At 45.2% G+C, this 22285-nt stretch overlaps 1 protein-coding gene across 1 annotated transcript in view; it reads left to right on the top strand.

Moving 5' to 3' along the window:
• diaph1 (diaphanous related formin 1) overlaps positions 1–22285 on the top strand; it is a 432569-nt gene that overhangs the window by 336551 nt on the left and 73733 nt on the right. Inside the window, exons 25-26 of the mRNA XM_085995955.1 lie at positions 7992–8156; positions 12520–12652. Of these exons, the coding sequence (XP_085852081.1) occupies positions 7992–8156; positions 12520–12652 (298 nt within the window). The remainder of the gene's footprint in view (positions 1–7991; positions 8157–12519; positions 12653–22285) is intronic.

Raw genomic sequence — 22285 nt, forward strand, 5'->3', positions numbered from 1 at the left:
AGCTGCAAATACAGGAAATGTCAAAAACAAATGGAAAATGTTGGAATTATCCAATGGGATCTGTCAGCATCTGAGAAAAGCAAAGATGACTCAACAGTTTGGGCACAGATCCTCTCCTGACTGGAGAAAGTAGCTTGGAGAGTAAGAGACGACAAATTGTTCCTCTTTTAAAAAGAGAACAAAAAAACACTTGGATGTGTTTGTACTTGCGAATAAGATTCATCAGCTCAAAGACTAACTTGTACATTCGACACAGTGTGGATTAGAGGAGCGTGGAGAAAGCTCTTGGCACTTATCTCTTACTGAAGATGAAGAATCCAAGAATAGAGGCAGTGAGAGCTGTATTAATGAAGCTGTGAAAAATGTATTGCTAAATAAGCGAATGTTTTGTTTCTAGCAGGGATGTAAATGATGCAAAGCTGTTTTACCCCAGAAAAAATCATTGCTTGTTTATGCTGCCAATTTTGTGATACAGTTCCTTTAGTATTAGCATCACTCCAGAGCAGACTTATTAGACCCTTTACACCAGACATAGGAGCTACTCCTTCAACTGGGTTCCGTACAGTGGTACAGTTGAAATGCTGACTGACATGAGTGATGTGCATCTTGGTACCTTCCTCGTGTCCGTGCAGATAATGTGCTGATTTGAAATGAATGCGTTAATCCATTCAACATGCCGTGCAGTGTTTTTTCTCTTGTAGATCCCGTGTAAAATTTTAAGATCGCATGTACCTAGAGTCAAACTGATGGAGTCGCTCGATGTAACAGTGTAACTATGAGCTGTTCTTGGAAAAATACTGTGAAGTTTTGAGTTACCAGTAATAAATCTTACGCATTATAGGATTTTGTTTTTTTGCTATTTCTCCCACCTTTACAGTATGCGCTGACTTTTATTAGGATACCATTCCACTGACAATTGGATATCCTTCGTGTGTCAGCAGGTTAGCTCACCCAATCCTGTCCTCAATTAACATGCACACTACTCTTCCCAAACCCAGGGGCAGTGGGGCCAGTAGACCGCTTGAAGCCCTGAGATCAGATAACGCAGCGCATAGTGGAAGTCAAAACTGGGACATTCTAGGGCCATGGTCTGAGTGGCAGCAAGTCCACTGTGGCATCAGGTAGCTCCTGATCTTTTTTTAAACTTAAAATTGGGATACATTGGTGTTATACTGAGCATAAAAATAATGTCCCAAACACTGCAGTTATCAGTCAAATTGAGAACACAGCAAGAGGTTTACGGGACACATTTCTCACTGTTTTAATGAACTGGAGACGATCCACTTGCATAGCCCTAACCTATACTACTTAAAAAATAAAAAAAAATTAACAGTAGCTCATTCATTTTTGCTACTGTTTTCTGTGAAGCAGTTCCTATCGGCTTTTGAAACAATCCGTCCTCAGTTTGCCAATCTGTTTGGCTGCTGGAGAAACACAAAGATTCGACACAGAAGACAGTTTACTTGGTTGTCTCCAGAGCAAGAAGTGGTGCCCTGACATTCAGAGCGAGACCCCAAAGGAGAAAGGCATGTGGTTCTCAGACGTCACCATTATTCGGGCTTTGGAGCCCAGCATAATGTAGGTTTTTGGTGTCTCAATCCCAGATCAAATGCCTCCAGGGAATTTTGAAGTCATGCAGGCATTGATGTAATTTAAGGACAATATCACATGCTTTTAGTGATAGCATGTAGTGTGTGAAATTACAAATTTGGTCAAACACAAGTGTTTGAACAGAATACCCAGAAATAGATTGTACTTTCCCAATGGCTATCTTTACATGATTCTAAAGTAGTCCTTTTAAAAACTACCTTGAGCATTAAGGCAGTGCGATATTTAGTTGAGAACCATAAGTCTTTGTAATGTGACTTTACAACAGGGAGGTCAACATCTGGTAGAGAAATAAAAATGGAATATGCTGGATTTCACGGGTCAGGCAGCATCTGTGGGGAGAGAAACAGGATGAAACAGGTCTCACTTGCGGGCGAGACCAGAATCAGAGGCCTTAAATATAAGATAGTTACGAATAAATCCAATAGGCAATTCAGGACAAACTACTTTACCCAGAGTGTGGTTAGAATGCGGAACTCGCTACCACAGGGAGGAGTTGAGGTGAATGGCATAGATGCATTTAAGGGGAAGCTAGATAAGCAAATGAGGGAGAAAAGAATAGAAGGGGATATGTTGATGGGGTGAGATGAAGAAGGGAGGAGGCTCGTGTGGAGCATAAAACACCGGCATGGACCTGTTGGGCAGAATGGCCTGCTTGTGTGCTGTAAATACGCTGTGATACTTTGTAAAGTTTCAGGGTCAATGACCTTTCATCAGATCAAAATATTGGTTCTTCAGAGCCGGGTCCTGTGAGAGTCCTGGTGATGGTCGCTGTCCAAAATGTTAGCCTGTCAGATGCTGGCTCTGGACTGTCCTCTTGTTCCATATTTATTTGACATTGTTCTATTTTTTTTTAAACTTTTTAATTAATATGTTTTACATAGTGCAAAAGGGAAACTTTAACCCAGTAACAACTTTGAACAAGTGCAAGACAAATGACCGGTAGTAACAAAGAAAGGTAATCTAGGAGCAGAGTCAAATATCCACCATCTTGTGGCGGATAGCTCCCTACCCAGTACTGCGGATGATGGTATGTAGGTCAGGAACACCAGTAATTCTGAATCTGAAACAAGTTGATTAATATACAAGGGGATACATGAAACTCACCATAAGCAATCAAACAGCTTCCAAAAATAGATAGGAACTGGGGATTGTGCTCTTTCTAAAGCAGCAGTTCAGCATTGATGCAGGGCAATGATTTAATCTCCACATTGCTAAATCTTTGTTCCATCATCATCCTTATATTTGTGCTGATGCATCATTCTGTGCTTTCACTGTTTGACTTTCTTAAATGGTTTTGCACACCCATTGCAAAATAGTAATTATTTATTCTGCACCTTTATGCTGGAGTGTCCCTAAAAGCATAGTTTATGTAACACTAATAGCACCGTAAGCAAAGCTGATTCCAAACAGGGAAAGGATTTGCAACTTGTGTTGCCCGCATTCATGATTTCATTACTTATTGACTTCTGCATGATTGTTTCAGTGCATTCGATTCACCGGTATGTACAGGAGTCTGTCTCCCTTCTGTCGCTGTGATTCATGCATTGTAAACTGAATTGTCGTTAAAATTGCGACTGTTTTGCCAATGCTATAGATCGTTCAGAACTTTTCAGTGCTTCCTTAAACTACACAGTTGTCGTGAAATGTGTTCTGAAGTTGCAGTATTTGAGGGCAAGCTTTGTAGGAAAATGACATTTGTATTCGCGCTGCGACGTATCACGAGTCTCTTTTGTCGTCAAGTTCAATGTAACAGTTGGTGAGCAATGAATTTCTCTCGTCTCCCCTTTAGTTGCGAGGAGCTTTAAACTTGCTGACCCTGTTAATTTGGTAATTGATGGTTTGGTGGGCAAAAATAATGAAATGAGGAAAAGGATCCGAGTGAAGTCGAGACAGAATGAGCAACATCCTCTTGTATGTGATTTTGAAATTCTGCACTGAAGAACATTGTACAGAATTAATTGAGGTCACAGCATTCGAAGTGCCTGAAGGGTAAAGTCTAACATTTAAAACGAGTGCTGTAAGGTTTTAGACCAAAGTACTGTGTTCGCATTTTTAAGAGCAAAATCCTTTTTTTGAACTGCTGTGTACTTTAAAAATAGATGCTCTGGAATTTTTCAAAGACCAGATAATGTGAGAATTTTTAAGAAGATTGCCTTTCAATTTTTTGAAAATGCTTTGATGATAAAGCAAATTGACTGATTTTAAATTGATCATCGGTTTAAAGTACAGGAGACTTATGAAGTGATGAGGAAGTTTGAATAAAAGTCCATTTATTCTTGGGTTTTGCTAGGTTCACTTGATTGCCGTTCAGAGAGCTGCAACAGTGTACAAAAACAATCAAAATGATATAACAGCCCAATTTGTTAAGCTTTGCAGTGGCCTTTTTTTATATATATATATATATATATATCTTGGCTGTTTCCATCCGCTTCTGTAAAAAGAAACAATAGCTTTAATGTTACACTTGTTAGTTCTGATGAAGGATCTGTGTCGGACAAGATCGGGTTGAAGAATTTGATTTTAGAGGAGGCTTTCGAAAGTGAGGCAGCACGGTGGCATAGTGGTTAGCACTGTTGCCTCACAGCGCCAGGGACCCGGGTTCGAATCCGGCCTCGGGTGACTGTCTGTGTGGAGTTTGCACATTCTCCCCGTGTTTGCGTGGGTTTCCTCCGGGTGCTCCGGTTTCCTCCCACAGTCCAAAGATGTGCGGGTTAGGTTGATTGGCTATGATAAATTGACCCTTAGTGTTAGGGGGATTAAATACGTGGGGTTACGGGGATAGGGTGGGATATGTGTTGGTGTAGGGGTTACGGGGATCGGGTGGGATATGTGTCGGTGCAGGCTCGATGGGCCGAAATGGCCTCTATCTGCACTGTGGGGTTTCTGTGATTTCTGTGATAAGGCAAGGCAGAGTTTAAGGAGAGAATTCCAGAATGCAAGACCATAATGACGGAGTGCCCTGGGCCAATGTTGGGATATAGTAAAGGGGAGGAGAGTGAGCTGACTCAGAAGAGAAGAGGGTGCAAGCTGGAATGTGGGGAAGGAGGAGGTTGCGGAGATGGGTCGGAACAATACCATAGGGGTAAGACCAGAACCAGGGGTCACAGTCTAAGGATAAGGGGTAAGCCATTTAGGACTGAGATGAGGAGGAATTTCTTCACCCAGAGAGTGGTGAACCTGTGGAATTCTCTACCACAGAAGGCAGTTGAGGCCAATTCACTAAATATATTCAAGAAGGAGTTGGATATATTTCTTAAGGCTAAAGGGATCAAGGGGTATGGGGAGAAGGCAGGAACAGGGTACTGAATTTGGATGATCAGCCATGATCGCATTAAATGGCGGAGCAGGATCGAGGGTCCGAATGGCCTACTCCTCCTATCTTCTATGTTTCTATGTGAGGTCAAGGATTTTCAAATCAAATGTTTGGGGAGTGGTAGCCAGTGGGGGTTAGCAAGAAAACAGGTGATAGATGAGTGGGACTTAGGATGTAAGCAGTGGATATGTACATAGTTGGAGTTTGTGTAAAGTGGCACTTAGCGAGAAGAGTGTGAGTGAAAGCAAGCCGGGAGGGGGCGGGGGGGGAACACAAAGACATGGATGAGGGTTTCAGCAGCAATGGAATAAGGTAGGGATTGAGGCAGGCAATATTGTGGAGGTGGCATTTTCAAGCTCATTAATTGACTGCAATATGGGGCTTGAAGCTCAGCTTCGTCAAGCAGCCATGCACGCTGTCCGGTTTAGCACGAGCAAGCAATCTGATTGGGGAATGGATTTGAGGACTAGGTTACGGAGTTTCTGGCGAGAACCAAAAAGGATGATTTTACTCTTGCCATTGATTTGTTTTAGGAGATTCAGGCTCATCCGTGGCTTGCTCAGGCAGAAAATCCTTGTGACAGTCGTGGGATTGGGGCTGGTTTGGAGAGGTGAAGCTACGTGTTGTCAATGTACTTACGGACGCAGACTGCATGCTTGCTTGTGTCTCCATGGGGCAAACACCACATATGTTAGGAATAGGAGTGGCCTGAGAATGGCACCTTGGAGCACATCAAACGTACCTGTGCAGGTATGGGAAGGGAAGTCATTGCAGGAGGTGTGCTGGACAGGAAACCAGACTGAAGGCACTTTAGCAAGGAGCGGTAAGAGAAGTGGGCAGGGTCATAGGTTCAAAGACCTTAAGAGAGATAGAGAAAATTGGAAATGAGGTGTTAATTGGACAGGGTCAAAGGGATTGAGGGTGCAGGTGTTAACAGTGGAGTAAGTGGATAGGTCGAAATGTCACACAGGGATGAGAGCCATGTAAATCTGCTATTCGTGTTTGCTCCCACTCAGTACGGTTAAATATAAATAATGCAAACGCTGCAGTATTAAAATATCTGCACCAGAGTCAGTCAACTTGGTGACTTTGTCATTGTTAGTATGGTTACGTCATTTCTTCTTAAAGAAAATCCATGAATACTGGGAATTTGAATGTTAAAAGAAAATGCTGAAAACAGGCACAGTAAGCAGATGAAACCAAGTGTTATGAATGGGACTCGCCATCAGAACTGGCACAATCAGGCTGCAGACAATAGGGCAGGAGACGCAATTTTATTTAGTCCCCTGCCACCCCCTTGCAGAAAAGGACTAGTTCCACCGATACCTTAGTATTTGTTCTAACACATAAAAGTTTATATCTATTTTTTACATTGTACGCGTGCAGCTGGCCAAGGGGGTCCCAGTCTGTCCTTCACAGCCGCACTACATAGCCAACAAGATTAGCTTCCTTATCCCGACCGCAACGTGGGTCTGTCCTTCTGCTGTCGGGACACGTGATTAGTTGTGTAAATGCAGGGAAAGTCGGCTTTGCTGCCCGTGGGACTTTGTGTACAAATGGAGCTCTGTGCACCTACTGAGACCTGCTCTCTTATTCGTGTCTAAAAGTGGGACAACAGCGTACAATGTCACACTCCTTAAGCTGCCTGAAATACTAAGTAAAAAGTATTACATAGAAATGACAACAGAGAAACCGGCCATTTAGCCCAACCAGTCCAAATCATTGATGTACACGGTGAACAGAAGCGGTACCAGAACAGGATCCTGTGGGACACAGCTACCCATTTCCAATCACTGAGAAATTGCCCTGAACTCCTACTCTCTGTTTCCTCTCTTCTAATCAGTTTTAAACAGATTTGCTACCCTTCCTGTATTTCCATACCCATTAATTTTCTCTAATAGTCTCCTGTGTAGTACACTGTCAAAGGCTTTCTGAAGGTCCATGCACCCATGCCTACTATATTTCCTCCAGCCACCATAGCAATCACCTCCTCAAAGAATTCTATCGGGTTTGTCGAGGGTAGTCATCTACTCTGATATCTGTCTTGGCTGCTTCTAATTATTTTCTCTTCATCTAGATAGTTAGTCATTTCATTTTTCATTAAAGATTCCAAAATTTTCCCCCACCACAGATGGCTTAGGATTAGATCTGTAATGTAATCTACGACAGTAGTTTTCAAAATGTTCTGTGCAGAGGACCATTTGGTAGAAGTGACACACTCCTGGAGATCCCCATGCTAACTTCTGATAGCACTTTTCCTTTGAGTGGATTACACGATCATTGGAGAGAAGGTTTTGATTAGTATGCAGCAACGGAATTAATGTGCTAGTGGGTCAAAAAGTACAGAAAAACCTATTGAATATAGAATTATTGAGACTCTAGATTTTTCAATGAGTTGTGCACTTGGCACAGACAAACCTCAAAATAATCTTTGCAAGATGCTAGCTGACCTGCATTGTGTATCCAGCATAATCTCTTATTTCAGATTTCTAGGATTTGTTTTCTTTATGTATGATAGCCACTTTCTCAGACGTAGCTAGTGAGTTTAATTTCCTGCAAGTAGGTATTAATATAATGGAAAGAGCTGTAATGGTCTGTATACTTTGATAGATTTTTGGATACGAAGGGAACCAAGGACTATGGGGATAGTGCCGGAAGGTGGAGTTGAGGTAGAAGATCAGCCATGATCTTATTGAATGGCAGAGCAGGCTCGAAGGACTGAATGGCCTGCTCCTGCTCTTATTTCTTATGTGCTTTAAGGAGACCTTCGCAGTCAGGCATGTGGGAATGCATGTAAATCCAGTGCAGTGGGAGAGTAGCAGGACAATCAGAAAAAATTGTTGAAGTTAATCGAGCTTTGTTTATTCTCAAGAGTTAGCAGTTATTTAATCAGCATGCTCACCAGAATGTTGCTCATTTTTACGGTACAACTCGCCATTAGTGATAACTAAATGAAATTGTCCCAGTGAAAATAAAAACACTGGCCTGTGAAGTTTGAGAAATTGTGCAACATATGAGTTCCACGTTAGACATCAAGATCATTTTTCCTTAATCAAAGCCTTGGCACAGTTTTGTACAGGTTGCAAAGGAGCAGTTTGAAAAGTTATCAGGGATGCATAAAACCATGGAGGAGGAGTTTGAAGATCTTGGCCTATACTTCGCTTTTAATACCAAGAATACATCTGTTGAGGAGTTCTTTGGTGATCTTAGTAACTTCAAGAGTATGTTTTCGGTAAGTGTTTAATTGCCTAGAGATAAAGCGATATGGACCCGTGTGATTTGGTACAGGACATCATCTTACAATCTGTCCCAGCCTGGAGGATGCCATCTTCAGCCTGGACACTTTCCATCGGGACAGTTCTGCGAAGAGCCCAAGGGCGCTTTGATTTTTTTCCATCTTGCTTTAATGACGGCAAAGTCCAAATGTAAGCTAAGCTTGTGGCAAAAATGGCATCTCCAGTTTCTTTCATGCTTCAGAATTCTTAGGCATGCAGCAAAGAGACTTCGTCTGGTCCATGCGTGAGATTCAGGACTAAGCTGGGAGGATGGATTTGTGGCAAGAAGAAATAATGGTTGGAGGGAGGACAGGCTCTGGCCTACACTGACATGTCACTGAATGCCGTGGGGGTGGGGGGGGGCGTGCCTCTTTGACAAAGCCTTTCACTTGAGGAACTGGATATTTGGTTGACGATGTGTATCTCTGATGCACGGCACTGGTGCTATGTGGCTTGCACATCATGAAAATGATCTGTTGGAGGCATTTGTCCTTCGTCTAGCTGTTGATGAAGTTCTAAGATTGAGGCAACTGCAGCTGGAAGGCATTATCGGGAGGTTGGGCATGAGAACGCATGCCTCATATATCCAGAGCTCGGTGCTGACCATGACTGGGTTGCACAGGGTAAGCAGCTGCTACTGAAACTCCACCGCTCCAATGGATGGAACTGCCATTCAGTGGAGCCTGGTGTGTGTCCATGCTTTCGTCAGGAGGACAGCGGCAGTCCACTCGCACATTTTATGGGGAATTATGTTGTTCACCGTGACTTTTGTTGAAAAGTTCCTGGTACATAGTGTCCAACGGTTTTTACAACCAAATAGTGACCATCTCCCTTAGGTGGGGGGCGGGGGGTAACAGGGCAAGTAAACGGGGTGTCTGGGGTCAAGGTGGCTCCAGAATGGCACTTTTAGTGGAGGTTCACAACCAAGTCAGCCCTTTGTGGCACACTCAGTAATCTGACAAGTGTGTAGTCGCCCAGAGCACTGTTGATGATTGACACGACACTCTGACTCACTAATAGAAAGAAAGTCTTGCATTTATATAACGCCTTTCACGACCTCAGGACGTCCCAAAGCGCTTTCCAGCCAGTGAATTGTAGTCACTCTTGTAATGTAGGAAACGTGGCAGCTAATTTGTGCACAGCAAGCTCCCACAAACAGCAATATGATAATGACCAGATAATTTTTTTTTTAGTGATGTTGATTGAGGGATAAATATCGGCCAGGACACCAGGGATAACTCTCCTGCTCCTCTTCTAAATAGTGCCGTGGGATCTTTTACATCCACCTGAGAGAGCAGATGGGGGCTCGGTTTAACGTCTCATCCAAAAGACGGCACCTCCAACAGTGCAGCACTCCCTCAGTACTGCATTGGCGTGTCAGCCGAGATTTTTGTGCTCAAGTCTCTGGAGTGGGGCTTGTACGTACAACCTTCTGACTCAGAGGCGAGAGTGCTACCCACTGAGCTGTGGCTGACATGGGATATGGAGCCTGTTATTTTTCCCTTTCAGGTCTAGATAATCCTGCAAGCATAACAGTAGGGCAGCCCTGGCTGGACAAGCAACAGGAAGCTTACCACTACACTCTCAACCTCCAGCAGTACCCTGTACACAGACGGGGGGTCCCTAACCCTTGGCATTGGTAGCCTGTGCTGTCTGGGCTTAAGTACAGGAAACTCTTTTTTATCTGGGACCGGCGTGATGCTGGTTGATCAAAAAGTCCAGATTACAGAGAGGTATACTTACTAAGGTACGAGAGCCCCGTACACGGCCACAGATCCAGGCGTCCCTGTTGCATGGCAACAGGTGCAGGAACCCCGGTTACACGGCCACAGATCCAGGAACCCTGGTTACACGGCCACTAATATGAAGTAAAACTTACCTGAACCTACTCCTGAATTTTGCCGGTTAAGAGAGATTTCCGGTTATTTAGGTGCCGGTAAAAAGAGAGTTTCCTGTAAATGGTGTCTGCCCCTGAGTGAGTGCACTCTGTATCTGGCAAATGCTACCTGTGTGCACTTATCCAATAGCTTGGTTTGGAAACTCCATGCATTTCATAAGTTAACCCCCAAAAAAACCTTAAAACAAATCCTTTGAATTTCTGCACTTGCCAACTGTAGCATCATTTGATGGTCGAGTAATACGGTTTGCATAAAAAGCCTTTAAGTAAAGCTTCAATGTTGCAGGCCCAATGGAGATCTGCCATTTTGGTTCTCCTCCTCTTCAGAGGCACTCTGGTTCTGCTGCTTATTGGGAGAATAGATCTGCTTCCCACGGCAGGCTTCTGGGTCATCTCCTAGCTGGAGTCATGTTGTGACTCCTGTAAACACGAATAGAGCCTTGCAGCCCATCTGAAGGCCCAGTGGCTACAGGCACTTCCTGGTGCAGTGTTACACCATTACATTGCCTGGTGCGAACTGAGCCACACGAACCAGAGGATCCTAAGTTTGGCTCCTGGTCTATGCTGAAGCTAGGCTGACACTCCAGTGCAGTACTTGAGGGAGTGCTGCACGTTGGACTGCTTTCGTGTTCTTTTTCATTCCGTTGTTTTAAACGTCAGACTGCGCGCACACGCACGCACTTAAAAAATACACGAACACATGAAATAATGTTTTTTTAATTACATATTTAAAATTAATTAAAATGCCACTTAATTAAATATTTTAAACAAATTTAATTTTTTGTATGTTTTAATGGGGATAAAAATAAACTTTCCTTATTGGACAGTGTTTTTTAATGTATAAATGAGCGATAATTTTATTTTTCTATTTTTTAAAACCAGGTGTAAGAATGTCTCGGCCTTTCAGCGGGCGGGTGTTGGGCAAACAGCGCAACTCTCCACCCGCAGCGGCCCATCTCCCAGGGATGCGGACAGATCGCAAATTCTGGGTTTTAGCGCACGCGCTTCTCATGCTTAAACCCGAACTTGCGCGGCCCCTACTGGTGCGTACACGCCTCATACGCACCCGCAGGGGTCGCAAAATACGGCCCATTATCTTTCCCCTGAGGACATCCTTTCCCCAAAATCCTCTTAGCCAATTTCCAACCCATGCGCCGCAGAAAGCTGTTTGAACTTTTAACCCAGCATGTGCTGATCTCACAGAAAGGATAGCGGGGTATTCGGGTAATACGGACTTTCGCTCCCACGCTGCACTGTCGGAGGTGCCGCCTTTCGGATGAGACAAACCGAGGCCCCGTCTGCGCTCTCAGGTGGAGCTTGCTGTGTGCAAATTGGCTGCCGCGTTTCCTACATTACATCAGGAACTACACTTTAAAAAGTACTTCATTGGCTGTTAAACGCTTTGGGAAGTTAGGTGGTCGTGAAAGGCGCTATATAAATGCAAGTCTTTCTTTCTTTATAGACCGGACAATCCTTCCCCAGTACCTTACTCAGTTAGCCATTCTTAATGTCTGAACCTAGCAATGAGAGTTAGGAGGCTGTTTAAATGCAGAGGGCCTCACAACAGAGCTTCAGGTACTTGTGCAATGTCTAGCAATAATCACTGGATTGTGATGAGGAATGCGAACTCTGATTTCCTCCATAACCTAGAAGGGCTGAAGCCATCTGTAGCATCCCAAGTGTTGCCTAGCTTAGATCAGCTTGTTCGGCATAGACCAGGAATCAGACCTAGGATCCTCCGGTTCGTGTGGCTCAGTTAGTACAGGGGAATGTATTTACACACTGATTCATCCAGGGGAGCTCTTACGATTTGAAGTTTACGGATTGCAAAGTTATGGTAAACCTGCAGCTGTTGACACCGAGACTACTCAGCCCACAAAATCTGAAATAATTAGCGCTGTATTCACCTGATATTTCAACCTGGAACTTTGTGGTCCGTGTGACATATTCAGTGTCAGCCCTGGCTCAGTGGTAGCACTCTTGTGTCTGAGTCAGAAGGTTGTGTGTGGGTTCAAGCCCCGCTCCAGAGACTTGAGCACAAAACCTAGGCTGACACTACAGTGCTGTACTGAAAGAGGTGCTGTCTTTCAGTTGAGACATTAAACCGAGGCCCCTCCGGTGGGTATAAAAGATCCCATGGCACTTTTTTGAAGAAGAGCCAGAGATGGGGGGTTCTCCCTGGTGTCTTGGCCAATATTTATCCCTCAACCAACATCACTAACACAGATTATCTGGTCATTATCACATTTCTGTTAATGGGACCTTGCTGTGCACAAATTGGCTGCCGTGTTTCCTACATTACAACAATGATCGTAAGTCAAAAGTACTTAATTGCCTGTAAAGCGCTTTGGGATGTCCTGAGGCACTGAAAGGCGCTACAGAATTGTAATTCATTCTTTTAAGTGCTCTCCTAACTTCCGCAGCAATCAGTAGCGGAGAACAAGAAACGGAAAGAAGCTGAAGAGAAAATCAGGAGAGCCAAACTTGCCAAAGAGAAAGCGGAGAAGGAGAGACAGGAGAAACAGAAGAAGAATTCGATCATCGACATGAGTGCCGGTAGGAGATTTTCCCATGTTTATCCTTCCTTGTAGATTTTTGTTGCAGTCAGATTTTAATCCTAGACTTAGTTTTGTTGCCAAGTCAACAAAATTAACAGCTTAGATTTATATAGCATCTTTGACATCGTAAAACGTCTCCAGGTGCTTCACAGGAGCGTTATCAAACATCGAGCCATGTAGAGATATTAGGACAGGTGACCAGTAACTTGGTCAGAGGTAGGTTTTAAGGAGGAGAGAGAGGTGGAGAAGCTCAGGGTGGGAATTCCAGAGCTTAGGGCCCAGGCAGCTGAAGGGACGGCTGCCAATGGTGGAGCGATTAAAATCGGGGATGCTCAAGAGGCCAGGATTGGTGGAGTGCAGAGATCCCGGAGGATTTGTAGGGCCGGATCAGGTTACAGAGATAGGGAGGGGCGAGGCCACAGAGATTTGAAAAACAAGATGAGAATATTAAAATCGAGGGGTTGCCAGACTGGGAGCCAATGTAGGTCACGGGGGTGATTGGTGAACGGGACTTAGTGCAAGCAGCAGAGTTTTGGGTCAGTTCAAGTTTATGGAGGGTAGAAGATGGGAGGTCGGCCGAGAGATCCTGGGAATAGTCAAGTCTAGAGGTAGCAAAGGCATGGATGAGAGTTTCAGCAGCAAATGAGTTGAGACAGGAGCAAATACGGGCAATGTTACGGAGATGGCCTTGGTGATGGAGCTGATGTGGTTGGAAGCTCATCTCGGTCAAATAGGACGCCATGGTTGTGAACGGTCTGGTTCTGCCTGAGACAGTGACCCGGGAGAGGGATGGAGTCGGTGGCTAGGGAACGGAGTTTGTGGCGGGTCCCAAAGACAGTGGCTTTGGTCTTCCGAATATTTAGTCGGAGGAAATTTCTGCTCATCCAGAACTTGGTGTCGGACAAACAGTGTGACAGATCAGAGACAGTGGCGGGGTTGAGAGAGATGGTGGTGAGGTAGAGCTGGGTATCGTCAGCGTACATGTGTAAACTGACGCTGTGTTTTCAGATGATGTCGCCGAAGGGCAGCCTGTAGATGAGAAATAGGAGGGGGCCAGGGATAGATCCTTGGGGGACTCCAGGTAATGCGAAGAGAAGCCATTGCAGGTGATTCTCTGGCTACGACTGGATAGATAAGAATGGAACCAGGCGAAGAGAGTTCCACCCAGCTGGACGACAGAGGAGAGAGGCGTTGGAGGGGGAATAGTGTGTCAACCGTGTCAAAGGCCGCAGCCAAGCCGAGAAGGATGGGGAGGGATAGCTTGCCATGGTCACAGTCACATAGGATGTCAATTGTGACTTTGATGAGGGGCCGTTTCAGTGCTTTGGCAGGAGCAGAAACCTGATTGGAGGGATTCAAATGGTTGGAGGGGTTCAAAAAGAGTTGCAGGAAAGAAGGGCACGGATTTGGGAAGCGACGACACGTTCAAAGACTTTGGAGAGGAAACGGAGCTGGAGATGGCGTGATAGTTTGCAAGGATAGAGGGGTCAAGACTTTTTTTTCTTGAGGGCATGGGGTGTTGACGGCAGATTTGAAGGGAAGGGGGTTGACGTAATAAAACTCACTACACACTTGGTTTGAGTATAAAGCAAGGCTTTAATCAACTTGTTTCAGAACATGGAAGTCTAGTTGTACTTCACTAGTTCCTTGTCTTACAAAATGTCCCTGGAAAGCTGGGGCCGATGCCCGAGTATTTATACTCCTTGGACGGCGCCACCAGCTGGCCGTCCAGCGTTATTTCATAAGTAGTTTCTTGATGATGAGATTTATAACAGGGGACAGTATCTAAGGAGAGGGAGCCGTTAACAATATCAGTTAACGGGGGGGCCAGGAAGTGAAGTTAGGTGGTCGACAGTTTGGTGGGAGTAGGGTCGAGGGAAAAGAAGGGGGCGTCTCACGGAGACGATGAGCTCGGAGAGGGCATGAGGGGAAATAGAGGAGAAACTACAGAAAGATGCAAGGGCAGTGGGGGGACCCTTAGGCGAAGTTTGGCTTGGTGGGCTAGGGGAAGCGGCAGGGGTAGCTGATCAGATGGTCACAATCTTATTGGCAAAGAAGTCGATGAGTTCCTTGCACTTGTAGGAGGTGAGGGGTTTCGAAAGACGGTTTGTAATGGAGCAGAGAAGCCGGGGGTTATCTCTGCATTCCAGGATGATTCTGGAATAGTGAGCAGTTTTGGCCGAGGAGAGGAGGACCCGATGATGCTTTATGTGGTCTAGCCACATCTGGCAATGAATGGCTAAACCAGTTGTCCATCATAAACATTCAAGTCTGCGTCCCTTGGAATTAAGGGAGCAGAGATGGGGGCCGTACCAGGGGAATGACCAGGGCGAGAGAAAGTCATGGTTTTAGTGGGGACAAGGGCATCAAAGGTGGAGGTGAGCGTTTGATTGAGCAGATAGGTAGCTGCAGAAATGTTATGGTGAATGGCGAGCCAAAGGCTAGACAGTTGGAAATTGGAAAGTGCCGTTGTAAGTGGCTTGGAGAGCTTTTTCCAGGAGCGGATATAGAAGGAAGTGGGGAGGGGGATGCGGGTGGAGAAGGATACAAGGAAGTGATCAGAGATGGCCTTATCTGTGATTGACACGATGGGAGTAGAGTGGCCACATGAGATGGCAAGGTTGAGGGGGTGGCCGTGAATGTGGGTTGGGGAGTTTATATGGAGGGAGAGGTTAAGGGATGATTGGAGATCAGTGAACTCAAAGGAAAGAGGGCACGATGAGTTGAAATGGAGGTTAAAATCACCGAGGATGAGCAGTTGCTCGGTGCAGACGCTGAGGGAGGAAAGCAGTGAAGCTATCTTGGTGAGAAACCTGGGCGGGCAGTAGAGAACGAGGATTTTGTAGGTGAGACAGGAGGGGTGGAACAAGGAGCGATGCTGAAAGGAGGCGAAGGTGCCGGAGGAGTAAGGGGGACAGACTAAGGTGTCTTTTGGCGATCAGGGCGAAACTGCCACCACAGCGGTCTGGACGGAGCAAGTGGTGGGGAGGCTTGATTTAAGGGGGAAGGTGTCGTCGCCCATCAACCAAGTTTCCGTTAAGACCATGATGTCAATGCAATCTTCCACAGTAAGCTCATGGATGGCAAAGGGCCTTGTTCAAACGTGAACGGACATTCTGGATGGAGATGCGGAGACGGGCGATGATAGCCCGTCCGCTGGCAGAGTCCACAGGGTCAGTATTGAGAGGGGGTGACTGGGACGAGAAGGAGATTGGCCAGATTAGCCCCCAGGGAGCGCGCTGGGCGGGAAAGTTGGTGAGAGTAGGTTCGGGTAGTTGGGGGGTTGCTGCTCGTAAGGAGGCAGCGACGAGTGCCTTGATGGGCTCTATGGAGGGTGCCAAGAGAGATGCGGAGGGAAGCTGTGGGCTTAATCTAAGAGGGAGTCAAGCCTGGGACGGCGGAGGGAGAGTAGGAAGGTCGAGGACTCCTGAGGGGTTGGGTAGGGATTGGCGGGGGGGGCGGTTGGCAAAATACTCGAGAGGGGAGAAATGAAAGGAGGCATGACGAGAGGAGAGGGGTGGCCTAGGAGGGACAAAGAGAAAAGGAGGAGGAGGAGGGGGAGCTAGAAGTGATGGGCTCGGATCCGGAGTGGCAGCCAAACCGTGCACACGAGTGGACTTGGAAACTCAAGTTACTTCGGCTTGTGCTGCATGGTAACTGTTTTAAGTCAGTGCTTAAGTGTTACATAGGCATAAGATTCCAAGATACCGTCTATCTATCTGTCAGATCTTTCCTATCAGATTTTAGAGAGACTAGTGCTGCCTGTTAACTTGAGTTATACAGACAGACGGGGCTTTACTTTTGTATCTGGGTTGGGAGCAGTTGATATCGACTGCAGCATGCAGGTGCAGCAGGCGGTTAAGAAGGCAAATGGTATGTTGGCCTTCGTAGCGAGAGGGTTTGAGTACAGGAACAAGGATGTCTTGCTGCAGTTGTACAGGGCCTTGGTGAGACCACACCTTGAGTATTGTGTGCAGTTTCGGTCGCCTTATCTGAGGAAGGATGTTCTTGCCATGGAAGGAGTTCAGCGAAGATTCACCAGGCTGATACCTAGGATGGCAGGAATGACGTATGAGGAGAGATTGGGACGATTGGGCTTGTACTCGCTGGAGTTTAGAAGAATGAGAGGGGATCTCATTGAAACTTATACAATTCTGACAGGACTGGACAGACTAGATGCAGGAAGGATGTTCCCGATGGTTGGGGAGTCCAGAACCAGGGGTCACAGTCTAAGGATAAGGGGTAGGCCATTTAGGACAGAAATGAGGAGGAATTTCTTCACCCAGAGAGTGGTGAACCTGTGGAATTCTCTACCACAGAAGGCAGTAGAAGCCAAATCATTAAATATATTCAAGAAAGAGTTGGACATATTTCTTAAGGCTAAAGGGATCCAGGGGTATGGGGAGAAAGCAGGGACAGGGTACTGAAATTGAATGATCAGCCATGATCACATTGAATGGCGGAGCAGGCTCGAGGGGCCGAATGGCCTACTCCTGCTCCTATCTTCTGTGTTTCTATGACACTGGCTACCTAACGTAGAAAGTGTCCTATTCACCAGCAGTACCCTCCTTCATAAACAGCAGATGCTGGATTTAGCCAGCAAGTCTGAACGTAGAAAAAAATGGGTCAACCTTTTGAGATCTGATGAAAGCTCGCCCTCAGAATATTAACCTGCCTTCTCTTCAGACTCTGATAGACCTACTGTGCAACGTTCGCCGAGGTGCGCGGCGCGCACCAATCGGGAGGCCCCCCACGGGCCGCTCACCAGCTGTTGCCGCCGGGAAAGATACTGTGCAGCGAAGGGACCGTGCGCGAAAAAAACATTAGAGGGAAAATTGCTGCAGCGTTTTTATCAGCGCTTTCTGTTTGCAATACTGCAGTATCATTCAACTTGATGAGCACAAAAATAGCTTTAAAACGGGGAGAAAATACAGAAAATCATTTACGTTTTTGAAAAAGAATCAATAGGAACATTATTGTAGATGCTGTGTCAGAAAGCAATTACTTATTTTGAGCAGGAAGGAATATTGGGATTGTTTGCTACTTAGATTTATGATCATGGCTTGTAGGAAAATTGAAAGGTTGAGTTGCTACACCAGATGGCACTGTGCTTGCACTGGGGTTTAAGAAGCGAGGGGAGGGGAAGGGTGGGGGTGTACTGTATAATACTGATTGACACCATCCTTGAACTGGGCGGGAGTGTTCAGTACTGTCACCAGCTGCAGATCGGGAAAAGAAAATGTTCTGATTCTCCTCTCTCTCTTCCCCACCCCTCGCTTGTCCTTTTTAATCCTTTAATCTCAATGTGCACAAAAACAATACCGTATACATCCAAACAAGAATTACTCGCATTCAAGGACACTGTGCTTTTAGCTATCCCTTCCTGTTCATTTGTCGTATTTAGCGCATTCTGTTTGGGATGCAGGTTTAAGGCGGGGAGGGGGGGGGTGCATTTGGTGTCTCGCTGTTTAATTTAGCTGTGTTTTATTTTTTCCATTCCAATGTGAATCTGACACAGGAAAGCAGTAAGATTAAGCAAGCTGTGATTATCACCGTTGCACAGATTGTGCTGCTGGGTGATAAATATCTGACGCAGGCTGCAGTTAAAGCTGTCGAGGAAGTGAAAATCCGCACCCCCCACCCCCCCCCCCCCCCCGCCCCACCTCGTCAGCAAAATAAAACACCTTGGGAAAAGGAGGTGGAGCAAGAGTTAAGGTCAGGGAAAGAGATATAGAGACTGCGGCACTTTATTATGCTGACTAGGCTGCACAGATCAAACACGAGCACGAACAATAGCTTTAAAAGGGCGGGGGGGGTGGTAAATACAGAAAAATTGTTTTTTTTCCAAAAATATATCCGCAGCAATGTATTAAAAATCATTATAATAGATGGCTGTGTCACAAAACAGTAACTTCTTTTGAGCAATTATGAATATTGGGATTGGTTGCTACTTAGATTTATGGCTGGCTGGTCTCATTGGAAACGACGCTACTTATAATTTTTTTGACGGGGGCGGGGGGTGGCTGCGCGGCCCCTTCAAAAAATCCGCACGTGCACGGTTTTCTGACACGGTGAAGAGCGCTGCGCAGCCACGTGCAGCTTAAAGGGAACATTGATTGGAAACCCAGAATTTTTTTTTATTGAAAAGCTTGCCTTTAAAGCTGCAATATAGTGAAAGTAGCATTTTTTATCTTTAAATGCATTTTTATTTTTTTTCATATAATTTATCGATCCGATATAATGCTGCTTTTGATATCTTTTGGAAAGATGTCGTTTGTTTGTTCCTGAGGGTGGCAGCACGAGTGTGCACGACCGAGCACGTTAACTGCTGAACCAGTTTCTTTTATATATTGGGACGTGCCCCTTTCAGTGACATAGCAGCAGTAAAGTGAGGTTCTGTTGCTTCTGTTTATTTTGGAAGGTTATCATTTAACAGCAAACAATCGCTGTACAAAACATGTTGGTTCACATTTGTGGACCCCACAAAATATTTTTAATTTGCAGAGATTTGCCTTTAAGGCCCCCCCCCCCGGACTGTGTTTGTGGCCCCTTATATATTTTTTTAATGGCTTTTCTTGGTTCAGTTCTGCCCCCTTCCCCACGGGATGTCACGAGCTTTTCAGCAGAGTGAGGGAGCAGCTCAGTCGGAGATAATCCCTGCACCATCTTTTTCGCCAGGAGATGGCCCGCTTCTATTCACACAGACCTCTCTTACCGCCACCCCCCGGATTAACCATGGCTTTAAAACCATCTTCCTGCCACTCCCAGGAAAGATATCCCATTGTGCTGTAACATCTCATTGTATTATGACGCATAAAATGTGATTTTTCTTTTATCTGAAGTGTCGCGTGCAGTTTGCCATCGCAGTACCTGCAAACACCTAAATCTACTGGTTGCATTTAATGTCGCCAGTTAAAATGTATTTTTAAGGTGCAGTATTCGCAGCCAGCAAGGAGGATGATTCCTAACAGTCAGGAAAACAGTTTGCCACTGAAATGATTTGAAGCAGGCGGCGCATAATAAATTATTAAGAGTATTTAAATAGGAGTTTATGCAGCAGTTGATTGCGCATAAGCTGGGTGGCAGAATGTAAGAATGCTGAGGTTCGAATTGTGCAAAGGTTACAAAACATGTCCCCACCCTCCCCTCCCCTCCCCCAGTGGCTCAGCGGATCATACCATGGTTTTCAGAGGGATGCGACAGTAAAAATACAAGGGGGCCATATATCCTTTACTGAATAGTCTTTGAAAAGAAAATAGGAGCAAAATGTCTCTGTTAACGTCGTCATCACTGTTGAATAACAGATTTAATATTTGGACTTTAAAAAAAAAAAAATCTGAGATAATTTAGAATGTTCCCATATTATCCATCTTGGAATAATCTGCCAGCTTTTATATAACTCCTTAAGGACTATATTCCATTTATGTAGTTCTCTCAGTGAGTACGGACAATGAATAACCATCCTTTGATCTCTCTCTTTTTCTTTTGCCATTACCCCAGTATGTAAAATGAACTGAGGGTTTTAACAAATGTATGATCGAAAACAGCTGTATTTGGAGAAACAGCCTTTTTCGTGTTCACTGATACGACCAGTCCTTGGAATATTTTATCTGGTAATTCACAGGCACTGTGCCCTGAAGTGTAATATGAATTTACAGTTTCAGCTGTGAAATCCTTTCAGAGCTCAGGATGTTAATCAATAAATGGGCATCCTGTTGCAAGGCGAATGAAGGTCAGCTGTTCTGAATGCTCACAGGAACGTCACCAGGAGGTTTAACTCTTCACCACCCAAATGCTGCTTGCTGCTTTCAGCTTTCACAGTCTTACAAAAATATTTGCCACACAGAAACAGGCCATTCTGCCCAACAGGTCCATGCCGGTCACACGAGCCTCCTTCCACCCCTCTTCATCTCACCCTATCAGCATATCCTTCTATTCTTTTCTCCCTCGTGTGTTTATCCAGCTTCCCCTTAAATGTATCTATGCCATTCGGCCTCAACCACTCCCTATGGCAGCGAGTTCCACATTCTAACCACTCTCTGGGTGAATACAGTACATTTCTCCTGAGTTCCTTATTGGATTTATTAGTGACTATCTAATATTAATGGCCCCTAGTTCTGGTCTCGCCCATAAGTGGAAATATCTTCTCTACTCCTATCCCATCAAACCCTTTCATAACCTTAAAGACCTCTATCAGGTCAGCCCTCGGTCTTCTCTTTTCTGGAGAAAAGAGCCCCGGCCTGTTCAATCTTTCCTGATAGGTATAACCTCTCAGTTCTGGTATCATTCTGGTCAATCTTCTTTGCACCTTCTCCAGTGCCTCTATATCCTTTTTATAATCTGGGGACCAGGACTATTTACAGTACTCCAGGTGTGGTCTAACCAAGGTCCTATACAAGCTTAACATAACTTCTCTGCTTTTCAATTCTATCCCTCTAGAAATGAACCTCAGTACTTTGTTTTGCTCTTTTTAATGGCCTTATTAACCTGCATCGCTACTTATTATCCAAGCAGTATGTGGCATCCTTATTCTTCCATCCAAAATGAGCCACCGCACACTGTTCTACATTGAAATCCATTTGCCAATTACATGCCCATTCTGCAACATTTGTTACATTTATCTGACAAAAGGGCATCTAAAACCTGAATCATCAGTTTCGTGACTGCATGTGATATAAGCTGAGCGACTTAGTCACTAAATTTAAATATAGATCAGTTTTAAAAATAAAAGTGACGTTGTGCAACATTGAATAACTTTGCATTAAGTTGAACAATCCTAAAGATAAAACTTGCCACCTGCAATCTTCTTATTCATTCATGGGATGTGGGCGTCGCTGGCAAGGCCAGCATTTGGCATTTATTGCCCATCCCTAATTGCCTTTGAGAAGGTGGCGGTGAGCCGCTGCTGCAGCCCGTGTGGTGAAGGTACTCCCACAGTGCTGTTGGGGAGGGAGTTCCAGGATTTTGACCCAGCGACGATGAAGGAACGGCCGATATATTTCCAAGTCAGGATGGTGTATAACTTGGAGGGGAACTTGGAGGTGGCGGTGTTCCCATGCGCCTGCTGCCCTCTGGTTGATTTGAAATTTCTAAGGAAGGGTTTGCTTAAACTTGCTATTGTTGGCTCAAATACAGTTGTTTTGCTGAGGCAATTTGGACCCATTTTCTACATTTTGTTTTTGTAAGTTTGAGTGGGCTGTGTTCCATTCAACCTGATGACTTAATTGGCACCTGAACTTAGAATTTGCTGTCAAACTACAGAAATCATACAGAGCAAAAAACATTTGCAGAACTCATGCACTTAACTTACTTGGGTACGGTAGCATAGTGGTTATGTTACTGGACTCATAGGGGTCGATTTTCATTAAGCTGTCGGGAAGGAGGGACTACAACTTTCGGGTTATAGTCCCGCCTACATCGACGTCCGGCCAATCCACGTGATTTTCCCTTGATTGAACTTGTTGAGCCCACCCAGCGGGCTCAGCAGGCCAATTAAGGGCCACCCGGCAACAGGTGACGTCACAGACTGAAATTTCATCTGTCAAGAGGTCTTGACGGATGAAATATCAGTGTTTCACAGCTGTTTGAAGCTGTCAAACACTGACAGTCTGACTTCTAACCTGAGTCCTCC

This window comes from Somniosus microcephalus, chromosome 8, assembly GCF_052327205.1.
Source record: "Somniosus microcephalus isolate GS21.2 chromosome 8, FLI_Smic_1.0, whole genome shotgun sequence".
In the NCBI taxonomy this organism is placed as follows: domain Eukaryota; kingdom Metazoa; phylum Chordata; class Chondrichthyes; order Squaliformes; family Somniosidae; genus Somniosus; species Somniosus microcephalus.